The sequence below is a fragment of the Corvus moneduloides genome, chromosome 3 (assembly GCF_009650955.1).
Source record: "Corvus moneduloides isolate bCorMon1 chromosome 3, bCorMon1.pri, whole genome shotgun sequence".
Classification (NCBI taxonomy): Eukaryota; Metazoa; Chordata; class Aves; order Passeriformes; family Corvidae; genus Corvus; species Corvus moneduloides.
In genome coordinates this window covers 57,904,313-57,921,363 of record NC_045478.1, presented here as the reverse complement: position 1 = coordinate 57,921,363, position 17,051 = coordinate 57,904,313, and the positions used below count along the sequence as shown (strand labels likewise).

At 36.8% G+C, this 17,051-nt stretch overlaps 1 protein-coding gene across 32 annotated transcripts in view; it reads left to right on the top strand.

Moving 5' to 3' along the window:
* EPB41L2 (erythrocyte membrane protein band 4.1 like 2) overlaps positions 1–16,454 on the top strand; it is a 120,242-nt gene extending 103,788 nt beyond the window's left edge. For 13 of the 32 annotated variants that reach the window (XM_032101679.1, XM_032101669.1, XM_032101692.1 and 10 more), the window contains 8 exons: positions 1,984–2,130; positions 3,071–3,124; positions 3,333–3,893; positions 5,717–5,839; positions 6,321–6,419; positions 8,429–8,509; positions 11,081–11,219; positions 15,209–16,454. In XM_032101679.1, coding sequence (XP_031957570.1) covers positions 1,984–2,130; positions 3,071–3,124; positions 3,333–3,893; positions 5,717–5,839; positions 6,321–6,419; positions 8,429–8,509; positions 11,081–11,188 — 1,173 coding nt within the window. In that variant the 3' untranslated portion in view covers positions 11,189–11,219; positions 15,209–16,454. The remainder of the gene's footprint in view (positions 1–1,983; positions 2,131–3,070; positions 3,125–3,332; positions 3,894–5,716; positions 5,840–6,320; positions 6,420–8,428; positions 8,510–11,080; positions 11,220–15,208) is intronic. The other 19 variants (XM_032101693.1, XM_032101695.1, XM_032101691.1 and 16 more) reach the window with 6 other exon arrangements.
* Positions 16,455–17,051: the final 597 nt, after the last annotated feature.

The following is a 17,051-nucleotide window of genomic DNA, read 5'->3' as shown; positions in this document are numbered from 1 at the left end:
CTGAATAATAGATGAGAATAAAGCAGGGATACCACTGCTAATAGTCTTTGTTTTCTTCCTTCTTTTGCTTCAGCAAAAATGCTTGCAAATAAGTAATTTTCTGTGTACTAGAAATGTTATTTTGGGTGCATCTCATTTGTGCCACTATACTCTAGATCCACCATACTCTTGCAAGTGCACAGCATCTGTGACTTAATTAAACAAAACCCAACACATTAATATGTATGTCGCAAATATGGGGAAAATTTCTATTTTATGGATACCCACAATATTTTTTCTTTAATCCATCTGCCGCAGCTTGTAAACAATATATCATGTTAGAGTGTATGACTGTGTACCAGAAGAATTTGCCAGGAATTTAAACAGGGGCTGATAGAAAATTGATGAATCCTATCTATACATTGAATCCTTTTTACTAAGGAAATTTACCCCAGGAAACAGGGGTTACATTATCAAATGAACTGTGTGACTGGGGTTTTCATTTTAAAAGACTGGAAGACCCAAAAATTTGAAGGTGGGAAAATGCTAAAAGAGGGGTGGTATGTGTGTGTCTTTAATTATATATATATATATAAGGGGGAGCAGGGATAGAGGGAGATGCACACAGCCTGACCACCTACCACATAAAGATTTTGGTTTTCGCCTGCTTTTTTTTTTTAATTTTTAATTCTTTGAGTGATCAGAAAACAAGGTACCAGAGTACAGTGAAAGGAGGATCATTAACATCTTTGCCTCTGGATGTAATCTGTTAAGAGATGAATGCTTCTTGGGTGTAGCAAACTAGGGAAAGAAAGGAGGGGTAAGGAACACATTGCCCTGATGGATATTCAATGTTGCATGAAGGCAGATTAAATAACTTGCATTCCTGTTAACTTTTCTTAGCCACCCTTGAAATAAACTTTGAATTTTAGTGTAGGGAAAAAGAACAAGTTACAGGTTCTTTTTCTTTTTCCTTCTCTGTTCTTCTGCATGCCATCTGGGCTGTAGTGTATGTACAGTAGCATGGTGTAACCTCTTTCAGTTCATACTCTACATCACTGCTCCCATGGTGAATCCCCACCGCTGCAGCTGTGTGCATGGCACCTTGGCTTTCCTCTGGCGTCTGCTTCTGGCATGATTCTCTGTAGTGCCCTTCAGGAAGGCTGAAATGTATCTCATGGAATGTTGTCAACATGTGTCTTATGTCATGTTATGTATTTGTATGTTGATGGCTTTTTATTTTAACCGCTTTTACTTCTAACTTCTTACCAGCGTTCGTGCAATGAAATCTGAAATAAAGAATTGTAGCCTTTCAGAGACTTGTACCCACATGAACTTTCAAACTTTGCTTAACCATACAGATTTATAGCCCTACAAAAAATAGACCAGACTATGAACATATAACTTATGCTTTAAAGCAATGTGTAATCTTTTACGTATATTTGAAAAAAAAACCAAACAAGTTTTCCCACTGAAATGGGAAGGGCTTTATTAAAACAGATTTTTAATCGACATGAATTTCCTTAGGATATTTAAGTATTTTGAAACCATATATATAACATTTATTATAAAGAAGTAAGAAATATTTTAACATTTCAGCTCTGTGGGTATGTATTTCGAGCAAATGTGTCTGACAGACCTGGAGCTCTGATCCAGCTGGGCATTAGAAGGTATCAAAAATGGATTTTTAAAAGGGAAAAAAAATCCCAATAGTAAATACGGAATTACCAGCTAAGTAAACCGTGCTGTTTGGGAAATCCGTGTAAATGTCGATGTGTATATGTCGATGTGTAAATGTCTATGTATTCCGTTTCCACGGTGTGTTGCGCATGGTGGAGGCGCAGCCCCAGCGCACGGCTGTGCTGTGTCCCCTCTGTCCGTGCCCCCCTGCTCCCGCCCAGCCCTTGCCTTTGTCACGTCTCTGTCTTGCCAAACATTTCCCTTGTAGGTGGCTGCCGCTCCGTCCGCCGCTGTCTAATTCTTTCCCTTCTCTGACCCGTCTAGAGCCTGGAAGAGGAGATAACCTCCATTTTGTTTAGTAAGGAGCGCTTCGGCGCCGGCACCAGCGGGCCCTTCGCCGCCGCCAGCCCGGGGCCAGCAGAGGGCGCTGCGCGGGAGCAGACGGGCGCCGCCGCGGCCGCGCCGCCCCAGGTGCTGCTCGGGCGCGGGGCCGGGGCAGGGACGGGGCCGGGCTGCGGGCGGCTGCTCCCGTGCGTCCCGCCTGCCTTAGAGCGGCGTGCCTGCCTGCCTCGGAGCTTAGCTCTGCGTCTGCAGCGCGCCACGAACAGGGAGGAATCGGTGCTTGCCTAAGCTTATGCTCCGTAGGTGCTGCGCTAGGTAAACAGCAATAAAAGCTAGCATTAAGTCACAGATGGTGTGTCGATTTTTGCATTCTTTTCATTTGAGCTCTTAATTTTGCTGCAGACTGTTCACTAAAAATACGTTTGATTAAAAAAACCTGACACCTAATACATAATTTACTGTGGGCTTTCAGATAGCTGTCGTTATTTTGTTATGCAACAAATACTAATATAGCTGCTTTAATATCATCCTTTTGGCTCCAGACTGAATTCTAATAGGATCTTCTTGGTAATCATGTATTGCTGTTCTGGCAACATACTACCCTAAGCAGTCTTCCTCTCATTATCTATTAAGTTTCATAAAGTAACAGAACAAAGGCAACGAATAAAACCATACAACAAAGCCTTTTTTACTATTTTTTAAATTATCGCAAACTGGTAGTAGAACGTTATTTTTTGCTGTTTACTTTTTAAAAATATTATTTATTCTGAATTCTTGATTTAACTGAGAGAAATAACTGCCTCAGTAGCATCACTGGCTAGTGCATTCATGCTTTTTATTTTCAGGCTTTCATAATTCAATTCTTATGCCAATAATAATTTCCATAACTCTTACCTACTTTTGATCAAATATCTCGATGAAGTGTAAGGAAACTATCATCTTGCAGTGAATATGTAGCATCTGTCTAGTATCATGCGTATACATTCTTAAAAGCTTGCTTGGAGGATGTTGCACTATTGAAAAGGGTTATGCATTGATTCTTGTCCTCTGATTACTTTTTGTTTCACAGAGACATGCTTCCAGAGCAGAAGGGCCTTGTACTGGAGTCAGCGATGCTGATAAGGTTCTGCAGACTTTTTTCCATGGCTAAATTGGCTCTAACTCTTCCAATCCATCTTCATTCTTTCCTTCCTTCTTTTTTCAGTTAACCATCACAGCCATCTTTTGTCTTCCATATGACATGAACCAGCCATCAGCTAATTTTATTTTCATCATTTTAATTTATTCATATACTCTACTTTTGTTTTTCCTCATCCATGTTTTTTGTGCAGAGTTCACATGAGACTCTGGACATAGTGGAGGAGAAGAAGCAGGCAGAGTTTGGGATAGAAGAAACAGTAGTCGTAGACGAAACCAACAAAGGGAAAATACACGTTGCCACTGATGCTGGGGAGACATGTAAGGTGGAGCATCTGTCAAAAAAGGACTCTTCATCATTGCCATCAGATAGTAGCAGCAGCAGCAGTAGTAGTGAGAGTGAGGATGAAGAGGTGGGAGAATACCAGCCCCATCATAGGTCAATTGAGGAAATCATCAGGGAAGAACAGGAAGAAGAGGAAGACGTGAAAAGGAAAGAACATGAAGAAAAAACGCAGCATGTGGAAGCCGTACCAGAAGGCAGTAAACTAAATGTCCCAGTGGAGCACACACAAGTTACAGCTGAAGATTTGGTTCAGGCAAATACAGTTACTGTAGCTACAGAAGAGAAGAATTTGTCAGAACAAATTAAGCAAGATTTAGGTGAAGAAAAAGAGGAGGAACAGCTGAAACTCAATGGAGATGTGTCTCATGTTGACATTGATGTAACACCACAATTAATTTGTTGTTCTGAGGTAAATGGTAGAACAGTATGACAACTAGATTAAGCAGAGATATTTCTTGGGGTGAACATATACCTGCCTTTCTTCTTCTCCTATTCCTCCACATCTTCTGGCATCCAACAAGATTCAGATCATTTGGAAGGGGAAACCATTGATGAGCAGTGAAATTCTGTCTCCTTCAGTTATGGTTTCTGACTTTTTGCTAGAACTGCGTGAAAATCACCAGTAAAGGCAAACCTTCCGAAGACTGAGATCTCTTTTTTTTTAATCTCCTCCGTATTTTATATGCACATACATAATGTGTATTTATTACTTACATGTTTCCAGTGTTTTAAGTCTTGTCTTGTCTATTTGTCAGCTGTTTTTGACAAGTCCATGACATGTAATTGTGATTGGAAAACTATTGCAAATTGAAATTAGAAAGCACCCGTCACTAATTTTTGTTCCTTTTCCCCCTGTAATTAATCGCTGCTTTTCCTGCCTTTTTTTTCCTTCTTTCAGTAAAACATTACGGATTTTTAGGCTAGAATATGTGTGGCTAGAAATTGCATAGGTGAGAGCACTGCACTGTTAAGTGGTGACGCTCATATCACGTTTCTATGAAGTCTTCTCGTGCAGTAGATACTTAGGAAGCATGCAGGGGTTCCTGTCGCAACCAGTTGTTTTAAGCCAAACAAGGTTGAAGAGTTCCTTGCTGGGCAAATGATAAAGAAGCAGAAGGGGAAAAAATTAAATGCAGACATGTATGTCTTTGTAAATTTGTCATAATCTTCTGCTGAGTTTTTCACCAATTCAGTGGGTTTTTTGTAGTTCTCTACCTGCTTGTTGTTGTAATGGTGGCAATTTTTTTCCCTTCTAAATCGAAACAGCTTGTATTCTTTCTTTTGTTGTCTTTTGCATACACAACTGTTCTGATGAATTACATGAAATAATTAGTTTATTAGACTTTTAAAATTTGCAAGCACCCACACTTCCTAAAAACATAGATAGTTTGGAGGAAGGGGAGAAGGGCTACTGTGTGTGTAAGCTTGAAAGGGTGTTTGCGTTTTTGTCCTGGCATTTTACCCCATGTGTATTCAAAACCAATATAAGATAGCAGCTGATGCATCTAGAAAAATATCAGAAGGCTTTAGTTCTTAAATCTAGTGAAAATCTCCTCCAATAAGATAAGCCATGAGTTCACTAGCTTACAGACCCCAGGTTAATTGCTTTGTTTGTGATATTGCAGAGAATACCACTACTTTATTCTAAATTGTTGAAGTAGCTTTTTAGAATCTTTGTCAAAAGAAGTAATTGACTTACAGAAAAATTTAGACTGCTTAAAATCCAGTTTTCAAAAGTTTTTCTTTTCCAGAAGTAATACATATTATATAGTTAAAATTTTATGGAATTTCTAGTCCTGATTTGCAGACTGAGGAGTGATAGGTATTTTCCCAGATTAGTTCTAATACAAAGTTCATCTCTCTGAGCTAGCTGTCAATTTCTTAATGCAAACTAAGATTTTTTTTTTTGTAGTGATCCTTTTACACATTTTCAGTACACATGTAGCTTCGTTTTAGCAATTGCTCTTTGATACGTACTGTTGGCTGAAACACTGAACTTTGACAAGGTTATTAGGAGATTAAATTTTCCTACAATATTATGGATATCCTAGAGAGCTGATATATTAATCTTCGTTTCATTTTGCTTTTTTACTGCATGCTTTTTGTATGGGAAGTCAGTCAAATACTTATCTTACTGTTATGCTTTTCTTGAGCTTTTGGTTGTGTTTTCTTGGTCCACTTTACAAAACTTCTTCTGTCTTTTGAATTGGTTGTTTATTTCTTGCATCACAGCCTCCAGTAGTGAAAACAGAGATGGTAACCATTTCGGATGCCGCACAGAGAACTGAAATCTCCACTAAAGAAATTCCAATTGTTCAAACAGAAACTAAGACTATCACATATGAATCTTCACAGGTATGGTGACTGGTTTGTTTGCAATCTTATTTTCATTCCGATTATGTAGATCAAAATAGATAATGTCCAAAAATGCTTTTTAAAAGCATATACTTTTTTTCTAGCAGATAAGATTATACTTAGGCTATGAATTAGGTAAGTGAAATGTTACAAAACCATATTACTTAAGAAGTTCTAATTTTCTTTTTCTGTAAAAAAGACTTAGTTACTGTCTGCAAAAGTATAACTCACTTTAGTCCAGTTTTGGAAACTTGATTAAAATATCTCATTGCTTCTGAAAGGAACACTTAACTGTGATCATGAATTCTGCGCAGGAATGAGCCGTAATAAGAGCCTTACATGACTCTGTAAACTTGGATGGCTTCTATTTAGGTTTCAGTTCTAGTTGAATTAAAGACTGTTTAATAAGAAAAATAGCCTTTTCTCCTGTGAAAACAAAGGTTTTTAAATGCCAAAATACAAAAATACCTTTTTCTTATAGCTTGATGGCAGTGCTGTTGGTGATAGCGGTGTGCTGGTGAGTGCACAGACAATTACATCAGAGTCCATTTCTACTACCACAACTACACACATCACAAAGGTAAAATATATTTAATGTCTTTCTTAACTAAAAAAGACACCGGGCCCTCAAAACACAATTTTGCATGAAGTTTCTTGTATATCTGCTCATTCATTGACAAAAACTAACTTGAAATGGAAGGGATTTATTTCAGGCATGCATGAGAGTTAATCTTTCTGTACATAGATTTTCAAGACAGAAGTCCTAATGAATAAACAGGAATATCTGGGAAAAATATGATTAGTGGTTTTTCAGTAGTTCATGTAGGTCTTATTTCAGTATTTGACAAATAAGTATGTAACTAAATTTTTACAGATTCAGCCCTGTCATCACTCACTGATATCCTACAGAATCTTTGCTAGTGTAACTAATTTGTCGGAGGTCCACAGGAGCCCTGCTAATGCCACCATGGTGAACTGAAACAATGTTTTCCCAGATTTTGTGTTGATCATCCCTGTGCTCCTAGGTTTAGGGAATATTTAAAAACAGATCATTCTGCTACATTACTTTGCAAGCGTATTTGGGTGCTGAATTATTTGCTCTGCATTCCATGCTTGGAAAGGAAAACTCAGTGTTAATGGGAGATCACATCTGTTTCATGTAAAACATGAAACATGTAATGTTTCATGCCAGAGTGTGTTGAACTACCAAAGCATGATGATGATTATTGTTATTGCTAATTTATGTAAATATTTGTTAAATTATAGGCATGCCTAAACAACACAGTTTTCAACTCCTCTTTGAACTCTTAGCATCTTTTTCTAATAAAATTATAGAAAGTATTGTTTAGGGCAAAGAAAAATGGAAGAGGGAAACAAAGTGTGAATTCAGGATTCCCCCCCCAAGAGACATAAGTTTTGCAACATGACAGAATTGAACAATAGTTCACTGCTCACTGGATGTATTTTCTAAAGATCGAAATGTTCTGAAGATTGAAAGTCTTATGCACAAAATGACAGAGGAAGGATAATGTTGGAAATTGAGTCACATAAAGTAAGCTCGAAATTAAAAGTGCGTATGTTTTGTTATACAGACCGGTCAACAGATCCTTTTCAGACTCCTGCTCCCTTTTGGAAATATTAAACCACCACCATTTTAGGAAAAAAATCTTTATTCAATGAATTGAATCAGAGTTTTGACAGGAAATATACATTTGCTTGTCAAGTTCAGATGTCAAATAATCTTGCTTCTTGGAAGGAACACAAAGAAAATGGTTTCAGTCTTGTCTTCTGAAAAATTACTGGGATTACCATGATGCAGCAGATCTTTATCTTTTTTGAATTGATGATAAGCAGTCTAACAAGATTGTTTGAATTTTCTAAGCTACCTTTCTATTTTACATCGCAAACTGTTCATTACTGATACAGGGACCTTCTAAAATAGTTTTAATATTCTAACGGTGTTCTTAACAGAGTCATCTTAGCTATTTTCTAGTATGGTCAGTGTATCTTAAGTAGTAGTTTATTCTTTTCTCATACACAGGCTGATTAAAAAGGCAAATAATGTTATTTCTGTGAGAATTTTTTTATAAGGTAAAGTATTTTAATCATTAGAATAAGAAGTGAAGAAAAAAACTGCAAAACTATTCAGCAGTGTGAAATATGTTGAAAATATCTGGTGAAGGTCCTTTAATGACAGAATTAAAACCCAGATCATCTTTGTATTTAATGGCATAGGATTATGACTGAGGAGAAGCCCATGATAGATGGGTTGAAATAAAAGACTCCTGGAATTTCCATGTTGCCAGATTTATATGGCAGAAGAAGCTGGAATTACAGTTTGCCAATCATGGGCTCCAGTAACAGGAGTAATTCTCTATTGCTTGATTTTTATCAAGTTTAGCAATTGCTAGATGGTGACCAACTGTGTACCTGAAAAAGGAAGGGATGATTTAGCACTGAACACATTTAGTATGAATTGCAACTCAGACACAGAAATCTTGTTTGCTTTAGTGCAGCAGAAAGCAGTGCTTTGTGGAAATATGGAATAATTACAGGGATGTTGTGGGGGTTTTTTTCTATCATCTGTAGATGGTAAAAGGTGGAGTATCAGAAACAAGAATTGAGAAGCGCATTGTCATTACTGGAGATGCAGATATTGACCATGATGAGGTGAGTATGCAAACTTAACATTTAAAATGTGCGTTTTGTAGTCTGGTGAAATCTGAAGTAAGAGAAAGGTAGAAAAATTGAATAAAAGGATATAGAAGGACCCTGAGACTGTTAATTGTGGCATAGTTATTAATCACTAGTGTTTTCAGTTAAGAAGCCTTTTGAATATATGTGAAAGGAAAACAGCATTTGTAAGTTTGCATCATAGATCATCTGAATGGACTTTACTATTTTTAAAGGGATTACTCTTCTTGGAAGAGACCCAGTTTATTTAGTTCAGCTTTTGCATTGGGAGGAAAAGCATTACTGAAATAATCTTATTTTGATACGCTAATCTGGATAGATGGGAGTCTCTACTGCATTGTTTCAGCAACATCTGAATGCAGTGCTCATTTTGACTGAAAACTTTGAAATACATTAAAATGTAAACTGCTTGAATTTAAAAATTAGGTTTTGGCCAGTATTTGTAGAATTATGTGTAACAAAAGTAATTGTTGATCTGCTGAAATTGTATGTACCTTTCATCTCCATCAGTACTAAAGCAGTATTTTACAATGTCTTAGAAACTAAGGTTAAAATCACTTCTAGTGGCAAATTAATATGGCTGAATTCGAGAACTACACAGGAAAATAATTGACAAAAGTCAATTATCTGGTCCTTGTAGTGATGATTACACAGGGAGTTTTTTAATCTAAGAAACTATTAGTAACAAAAGCAATCACCAGTCATTGGTTAATACAAATGGAAAAGCCTACCTTGCGGTGAATATCTTTCTAACTTCCCAAAGGCTTCACAGATCAGCATAAGGGTTTAATTTAACTTATGAATTGTAATATATTGAGATTTTGCAGGGAATTTATTTTCACATTTTGATTTGCGTCCAGAAAGTGTCTTTTGACAAGTTGAATCTCTTCTTGACACTCATAATTAAATGCGCTGTTTAGCATCAGGCATGGATGGCTCTTGTTTGCCTTGACACATGTTCAGTGCACTTCAGATGTCTGGAAAGGTCACAAAATAGCTTTAGTATATCAGACAATTCTCAAAGCCATTCTTTAATTTGAGACAAGTGAATATTGAAGTAAAGAATGAAATTATAAAAAAGGAAGTACAAAATAGAATTTTAATCACTGAAGTTTAAAACAACAGTGACCAGCTTTTAAGCGATTTAAGAAATATCTGCTGCTTTTTCTTAAGTGAATATTGAGCTTCTTAAGTGCCCAAACTACATGCTGGATGTTTTTTATTTTGTCTTTTAGCTCCCTATATGACTAAACCGGTTTTCAATAGGAAAATAATATTTCAGTTTGGAGTTTCAGAATATAAATGTTTGTATTACTTGTTGTAATTTAACAATTAGAGTCTTAGGGGTTTTTCATTGTTTATGGTTTGATTGTAAACAAACACCAAACACCGGTATTGTACCAATGCACATTGCGTGTCCTGTACATATTCCCTTAATAGGATTTCAAATTCAGTATCACATAATAGTTAGGGTGCCTAATGCTGGTGTATTCAATCTCTCTTCAGAGTTAGTTATTTCTTCTCTCACTTAATACCTGTAGCTAGCTCAGGAAATAGTCACTTTTCTAAATTAAGATAAACCTTTTTGTTGCACTATATTTTCCTTGCTCCTTCTAGTATTTTGGGGGGTTTTTAGTTGCATTTAATACTAAGGTGAACAGGTGAACTGTTGCCTCATAATGCTTTTCCTTGTCTTCTGGTTTTTTCTTATGTTAGGTTCCACCTGTAGTACAGCTCACTGAAATAAGATGTGTAGATCAGGGCAAGAAAGAGAAGGTACCAGGTGCTGTTTAACCTGTGATGATTCAGAGGGTACTCTTACGTGGTTTACTATGATGTAGAATAAAATACTGCATTTCAGTTGGAAGGGACCTAAGATGGTCATCTGATCCAACTGGGTATATTGGTACATCTCTTAAGATGATAAAATTTCTTAAGATGGGGAGGGATTACAAGAAACTGAATGATACTTACATTTATACTTCCCTGAATTAAGCTAGAGAAATTTCTCTTAAACTAGTACAAGGAGAAAAATGAGATTCTTGTGCTGAGAAAGAAATTTCTGTTATGATCTGATTCCAGAGTTTCAGTACCATACTTAGTATACATTCCAAAGTATCTTTCTGTTTTGTTCAGGAAACTGAAGGGCACTCTTATTTTTCTGTACTATCTTATACTTTTCTTAAGGTGTTATTTGTTAGATCTTTTGAAGAAGTTCAAAAACTTCTGGGATATAGGAATACTTTTTTCTCCTGAGATGAGATAGAAAGTTATCTTACAACTTTATGGTTATTCGTTACTTCCTGAAAATCTTGGTAAATTTTTAGCATGGTTGGTTTGGTTTTTTTCCCCTCACTTGGGTTTTGTGTTTTGGGAATTGGTTTGGTTTGGGGTTTGGTTAGTTATTTACCCTTGATCCCTCTCAAGTTCAGGAATTTACAGTTCTGAAAAATTATAACCAAATTTTCCAAAGGTAATCCTCCATTCTGTGGCCCCACGTGAATGTCCTTTGGTGTGTTAAGTTCTATGTTTTAAATACGTTTGCAGGCCCTGGCACAGGCAATCAAAGAAGCCAAAGAACAGCACCCTGACATGTCTGTGACAAGAGTGGTGGTGCACAAAGAAACTGAACTTGCTGAGGAAGATGAAGACTAAAATCAAAAATGCCCTCAAGCAAATACTTCAGGTAAGCTTATGTATATAATTAACGTAAGAAAACATAGCATCAGTTTTCTGTTGCATTCATGTCTTTTCAGCTGAAGAATATGGGGCATCTTTAAGATAGGTGTTCACTAAAGGGTGAGTTGAAACAGGTGCTAATAGAAGACTATTAGAATAAGAATTTTTATCTTAGGTCTAATCTGACATTAATTTCAGTGGCAAATACTCCTATTTATGTCTCCCAGTTTTGTCACAGTGCTCTCGTGGCATTTTCTACAATGTTTGGTCAAGTTATTATAGTTTATATTGAAGTGAGTTTGGGCTATTTCTGCAAAATGTGAAGTACATGTCACAGTTTTCTGTTTACCTGCACAGTTACAGTTCTTGCCTAACATCTTGCTTGTTTAGTGGGAAGACTGTGTAGTTTCCAGGAAGGACACACTTGGACATTTGAGTTTAGTCAGCTAATCCTTAATCCTAAATACACTGAAATTTTGGCCTTTTATCATTTTCCCAGGCAAGAAGGTAAATGTATTGGAAGCTAAAGTTTTAAAGCTTTTTATCAGTTGAAAAAGCTATTTGAAGTTACGTTAGTTTATTAGGCTCTCCTTTCTAGGTAGAGGAAAAAAAAAGAAGGAAAAAACCACAATACAGCTCTGCTTTATGTATTCAATAGAAAGATCAGGATGAACACTGAATAAATCTGCTCTTGCACTCATTATAGGCTAATGTCTTAAAGCTCAGTAACCATTTGGGGTGTAAAGCTTCAGATTTCCTTTGCTTGTCACGCTGTTGGTATGAGACTCAAGCTTCGGGGTTTTTGAAACTTGATGGTTTTGTTAATGGTAGATTCAGATTCAAGAAAAAGGTTTTGTTAATGGTTAAATGGTTATGTCAATGGGAGAGATTTTTAAAGAAATTAAGTTTAAAAACTTTCAGTGGTTTAAGCCTTCTTTAGGAGACCTGTGAATTTTTTACCAACCAGTCTCTGTATTTAGCTAGAAGAGCAGCAATGTAATTGGCACATCTCAAGAAGAAAAATTGTTTTAGTACAACTTTGAGTTTTTAATATGCACTTTGATCAATGTTGATGTAGGGAGAGACAGGTAAAATAAATACATTTTGTATGTTTTAAAGAAATGAGATTAGTCATGATTCTTATTTCCCTGGTTCAGTATTTTATACAATGGTGGCTGTGCCCCGTGCACAAGAGAGTTCTATGTCCTGTGCAGGCAGGCATTCCCTTAGTATTGAACAAAATTCTTTGCCCAAGGAAACCACCCGTTATAAATTTCAACCTGCAGCTTTAGCAGACTTGAGCACAGCCGTGAAGTGCAAGGAATATATGAAAAATGACACACTGATTTGATTCCAAATTTGGTGTAAGCTACTAGAGTAGAGGATATTTTTCACATAATCCTGATAATTTGTCATGTTAAAAAGATCCGCTTTATTCCTGTGCCTGAATTTTCTAAGACCTGAGGATTTAACTGTTGAGTATCACTTCTGGGATCAAGAAGAGGAAAGATTCAGTTATCAGTTGAGAGGATATATGAATGCTGTTCCATGGAGCATGACCATTATCAAGGAATTGGACTCTTCCTGAGCTAGTCTGATCACAGATGCATATTTTCAGCTGAAAGACATAGACTAAATCCTTAGCTTATTTAGTCTACTTACAAGTGTCTCTTTTCCTAACATCTGGATAGTAGTGGGGGGGCCTGTGTGTGGCTGAGGAAGGGGAGAGCTAATATACATTGCTAGCTGTTGACATGGATAGGGTCAGTTGAGAGACTGCCTGTGGTGGGGTACTGGAGCAAGAGTTTTTCATCTGCTGGCAGGATTGTTGGGTCTCATCACTGCACATGTTAACTCTCCCGAGAGTTTGTCCTGAACTCCTGCTACATGCAGTACTGCATAGAGCAGCAATGTTGAATGCCATGGAGAATATGAGGATAAGAGTAGGATGCCTGCCCTCTGCTTGCAGACAGGAAGTTTATCCACCTTCTCTGTCAAAGTGGTTCCGGTTGCCTTTCCTGACCTCGTACAGATTGTGCTAGAACTACGATGTTTGTTTTGATCCTGTGTGTTTAGACAGTATCTTCTGGCCAGTTTTCCTCTGAGCTTCTCAGCACATAAATTTACATCCTTTTTCAGGATGTAAAACATAGTAGAACTAAGTTTGGGCTGCCTCTAGAAAATTTCTTCAGATTTGGTCAGATCATTGTGTGTTTGAAAAAGAAATTAATAATTTTTGTTCATAAATGTACAAACCAGGAGAAAACATGGATCACATTCGGAAGTGCTAGATCAGCACACAACTGGATATTCATGTTGTAGCATTAGTACTTTAAAAAGTTATTTTCACATTAGATAATACTAGAAACTGTAAATAACAATGGAGGTGGGGGTTGCTTGTGAAGGAAAATTGGGGAAAAGCACCAAAAATAAGAAACACTACATAAACGTCTGTTTTTTCATTGTACCTTTGTTTCAGCATTCAGTTGGATTTGTTTTGTAGCTTTGTTGCTTAGTGACACTGAAAATGAGTATAACATGTATGCTCCAGCTTCAGTTTGAAAGCACAGGAGAGGATAAGGAACTGTACTGAACTGTGAGATAGGGGGGTGTCAATGGGTCCCCACATCACATAAATGTTCTAGAAGGCTTGGAAAAATGCACATCACTGTTTGCAGTAAGGAGAATGCCTGTGCTTTGGGTGATTTCACTGGTCCCTTGGTACACAGCAACATTAAACATGCACACACAAACCACCCCTTGCATATTTTCAGCACTTCCATCACAGGATCTAAGGTAGAAAGATACACTGAGGCAGCAGAACACATGGTTTGGATTTGCAGGGTTTTACTATTATATGTGCTAACATCACATTTTTCATTTATTATTAATCAGTGTGTATTTAAAAGTCTTGGGAGAAGGGATTGCCTCTTCTCCTATATATGCGTAGACTGTGCCAGTTTCTTCATGCTGCCTTTATCCAGAATTGTTGTTCAACATGATCTATCCCATAGAAATAATTGCATCTTTTTAGAAGGGGCTGGGTCATGGGAGGAAAAAATTATCTTGGCAGGTTTGTACCATGTTTCTACATTAGTGGCCAGCTGCACTCTGCATTTTGTTCCTTCATCAAATATTTAACTACTTTGTAGAAATTTTATTCAGGAAAAAAAGCATTCAAAGAATTCTTTCCATTGTGTGAGGGTTGGTTTTTTTGCACTTCTGAGAAATATATACACTGTGGAATGATTGTTTGCAAAATACTGGAGCGTGTCAGATGTTCTTCTCTGAGTTTGCCAATTGCTCTACAGGTTCATGGTCTGCAATGCTTGTGAGAGAATAAAAGAGGACATTTCTCCATGCTACTTTTGTGTTAGACCTAGAGACTTGTTTGACTGATGTTGCCTTTCAGTTAAAACTTTAGGGAAAAAATTCAGTAATCTAAACAAAAGGAAGCCACCTGAAGTGCCTTGGGTATCTGTCAAGAGCCTTTTGCTCTCCTGTGCTAAGGCAATGGAGCCATGCAATGAATTTTGCATAGTTGTTTCTGAGGTGATGAAAGCTCTGATGACTACAGCAGTATTCTTTGTGTAGACTTGTTTTCTTTAATAAAAGCAAAAGATACTGCATTCTGATTCAGAGGGATTACTGAATTGAACAAGTACCTTCCTGTTTTATTTATGCTCTAGGTTGTGAATTAAAATTTTCAGTAAACTGTGCGAGTGGCTGCAGTTAAAATAACATGAGAATTTGGGGGAGGGAAAAAATGCTCTAAAGCAAGATGAATACTTGGAGAAAGTGTAGTACTGTTTGCCTAATATTGGTTGAAGGGGATCTTAGTCAATGCAACATTTTTTTATGAAATAACCTTCCCTTCCTGTAAAAACAAACCAAAGAACCCTGCATAGAGAAAGTTACTTTCTGACTCTGATGTGACATTCACATGGTATCTGTTGCAAATGCTTATGTAACCTTCCACCTCATTTTTTCTTCCAGAAATAAAAATGATACTGACCACGAAGAACTGTAGTCATTCCAAGTCATCACAGCTCCACTGAATCCACCAAGCCTAGCAACAGTGACCATATGTGCACGACTTAAATGCCAATACCAAACTCCATTTTAACATCTTTGGTCTATATTCCCTTACAATCTTTCTTGTTTATTTTTATAACCACTTCTTAACAATCTTAGAGATTTTTTTTTTTTTAATGAAGTTTTAGAGGGTATGATCTTCTTTTGCACAAATACTTGTATTTTTGAAACTGATTCTTAATTATATGAAAGTGAACAAAAGAAGTCTGGAAATCATTGTTCACTGGAGCAGGTGGTAATTGTGCAGGAATGAGGATCTTTACTAATTTAGATATAGTTTTTTCAGGTATTTCAAATGAAATCTCTTACTGGAGTAATTTACAGATTTTTTTTTCAGATTATTCAGGTAAATATATGATATCACATAACAAAGTTTTTTATAAAAATAAAACATTTGTTAAAATTTGAAAAAATATATTTCTTTGGATAAATTTTATACTGGTATCTCTGTAACTCTTTCTTTTCTAAGGCGCTCCTCTCTGTGGAGCAGAGATGGTGTGGCAGTCTGTAGAGGAGAAGGAGTTGCAGACAGATTTCTTCTGACTGAGCACTGTGTTCTTTTTGCACTTTGGTGCCAATGCTCAACTTTTTGCAGACTTATTGCTGTCTGCAGCATTCCAGATAAGGAAAGAAGGAAGAACAAAATATCTTTCTCTTTTTCCAACAAGAGATGATCTAGGCAGCTTAAAACCGTAGTGCTTTTTTTCTTACTGTGTCCCAATTTCAATACTTCCATTATTTGAATACATGTGTAGAATGCTCGCTTGCTCTTAAACCTCACTGTGTCTCCATGTTAGAACTGACATTTCTGTTACAGAGAAGGTATATGTTTCACATGCTTCCTCTAATGGTTAATGCAGATTTTTAGGATACTGAATAAAAGGTGTAAAATGGACTCCATTCATAAAGTAATAAGAGAGTACCATCAGTTGAGACTGTCATGGCAAAAACCTGTTAATTATATTGGGGTTTATTTTTAATTTGTTCTTGCAGGGGGGTTGGTTGTTTGGGTTTTTTTTTTTTTTTTTGCTGTTGACTTTGTGTATAGTTAAAATGCCAAATTAGATTTATAGTAGCTTGAAGTTGTATTAAGTGATATTTTGCTTTCTGTAATTCTGTTATAAAATAAAGTTGTTTATTCTCTGTATGACTTTGGGGATTCAGACGTAAGCTTGGAGGATATTTAAAGTGAGCAGATTACTTCTGAGAACTGCAATTCTAGAGGTCACAGAGCCTTAAAATAGGGATTAGTGTGAGTGGTCTGCAGGGCTGCCAGAAGGGTGGTATGATTGCCTGGTACTTGAGTACCGGTGTTTTCTAAACATCTTCCAATAAACTTCCTGATATCTGTAGTTTAGAGAAGAAATCTTCAGCTGCTAAAACAGAGGAGATTGAACATCACAGTGAAAGTTAAAATGCCCCTCAGTCTGCAAATGCTTCTGCTGAGTTCATTGAGTTAGGATTTACTGTGGTTTTCAGATAACAAAACAAATCATAAAACTTCTCACGACATCCTTCTTCACTTCTGAGCAATGTATTTTTGGTGCTATTCTCAGTTTAGATGGCTGCCATCTGTCAGCATGCTTGTGTAGCAGAAGTTCTTGTTAGCTTTGGCTCTGCATAGTTTGGATAACATATGACAACAGTAACAGAGATGTTAATTTCTGTGCATATATAGTCATTCTCAATTGCATCCACATTACCTGGAAAATTAGCAGATAACAGCTTACCTGCTTTCCTTCAA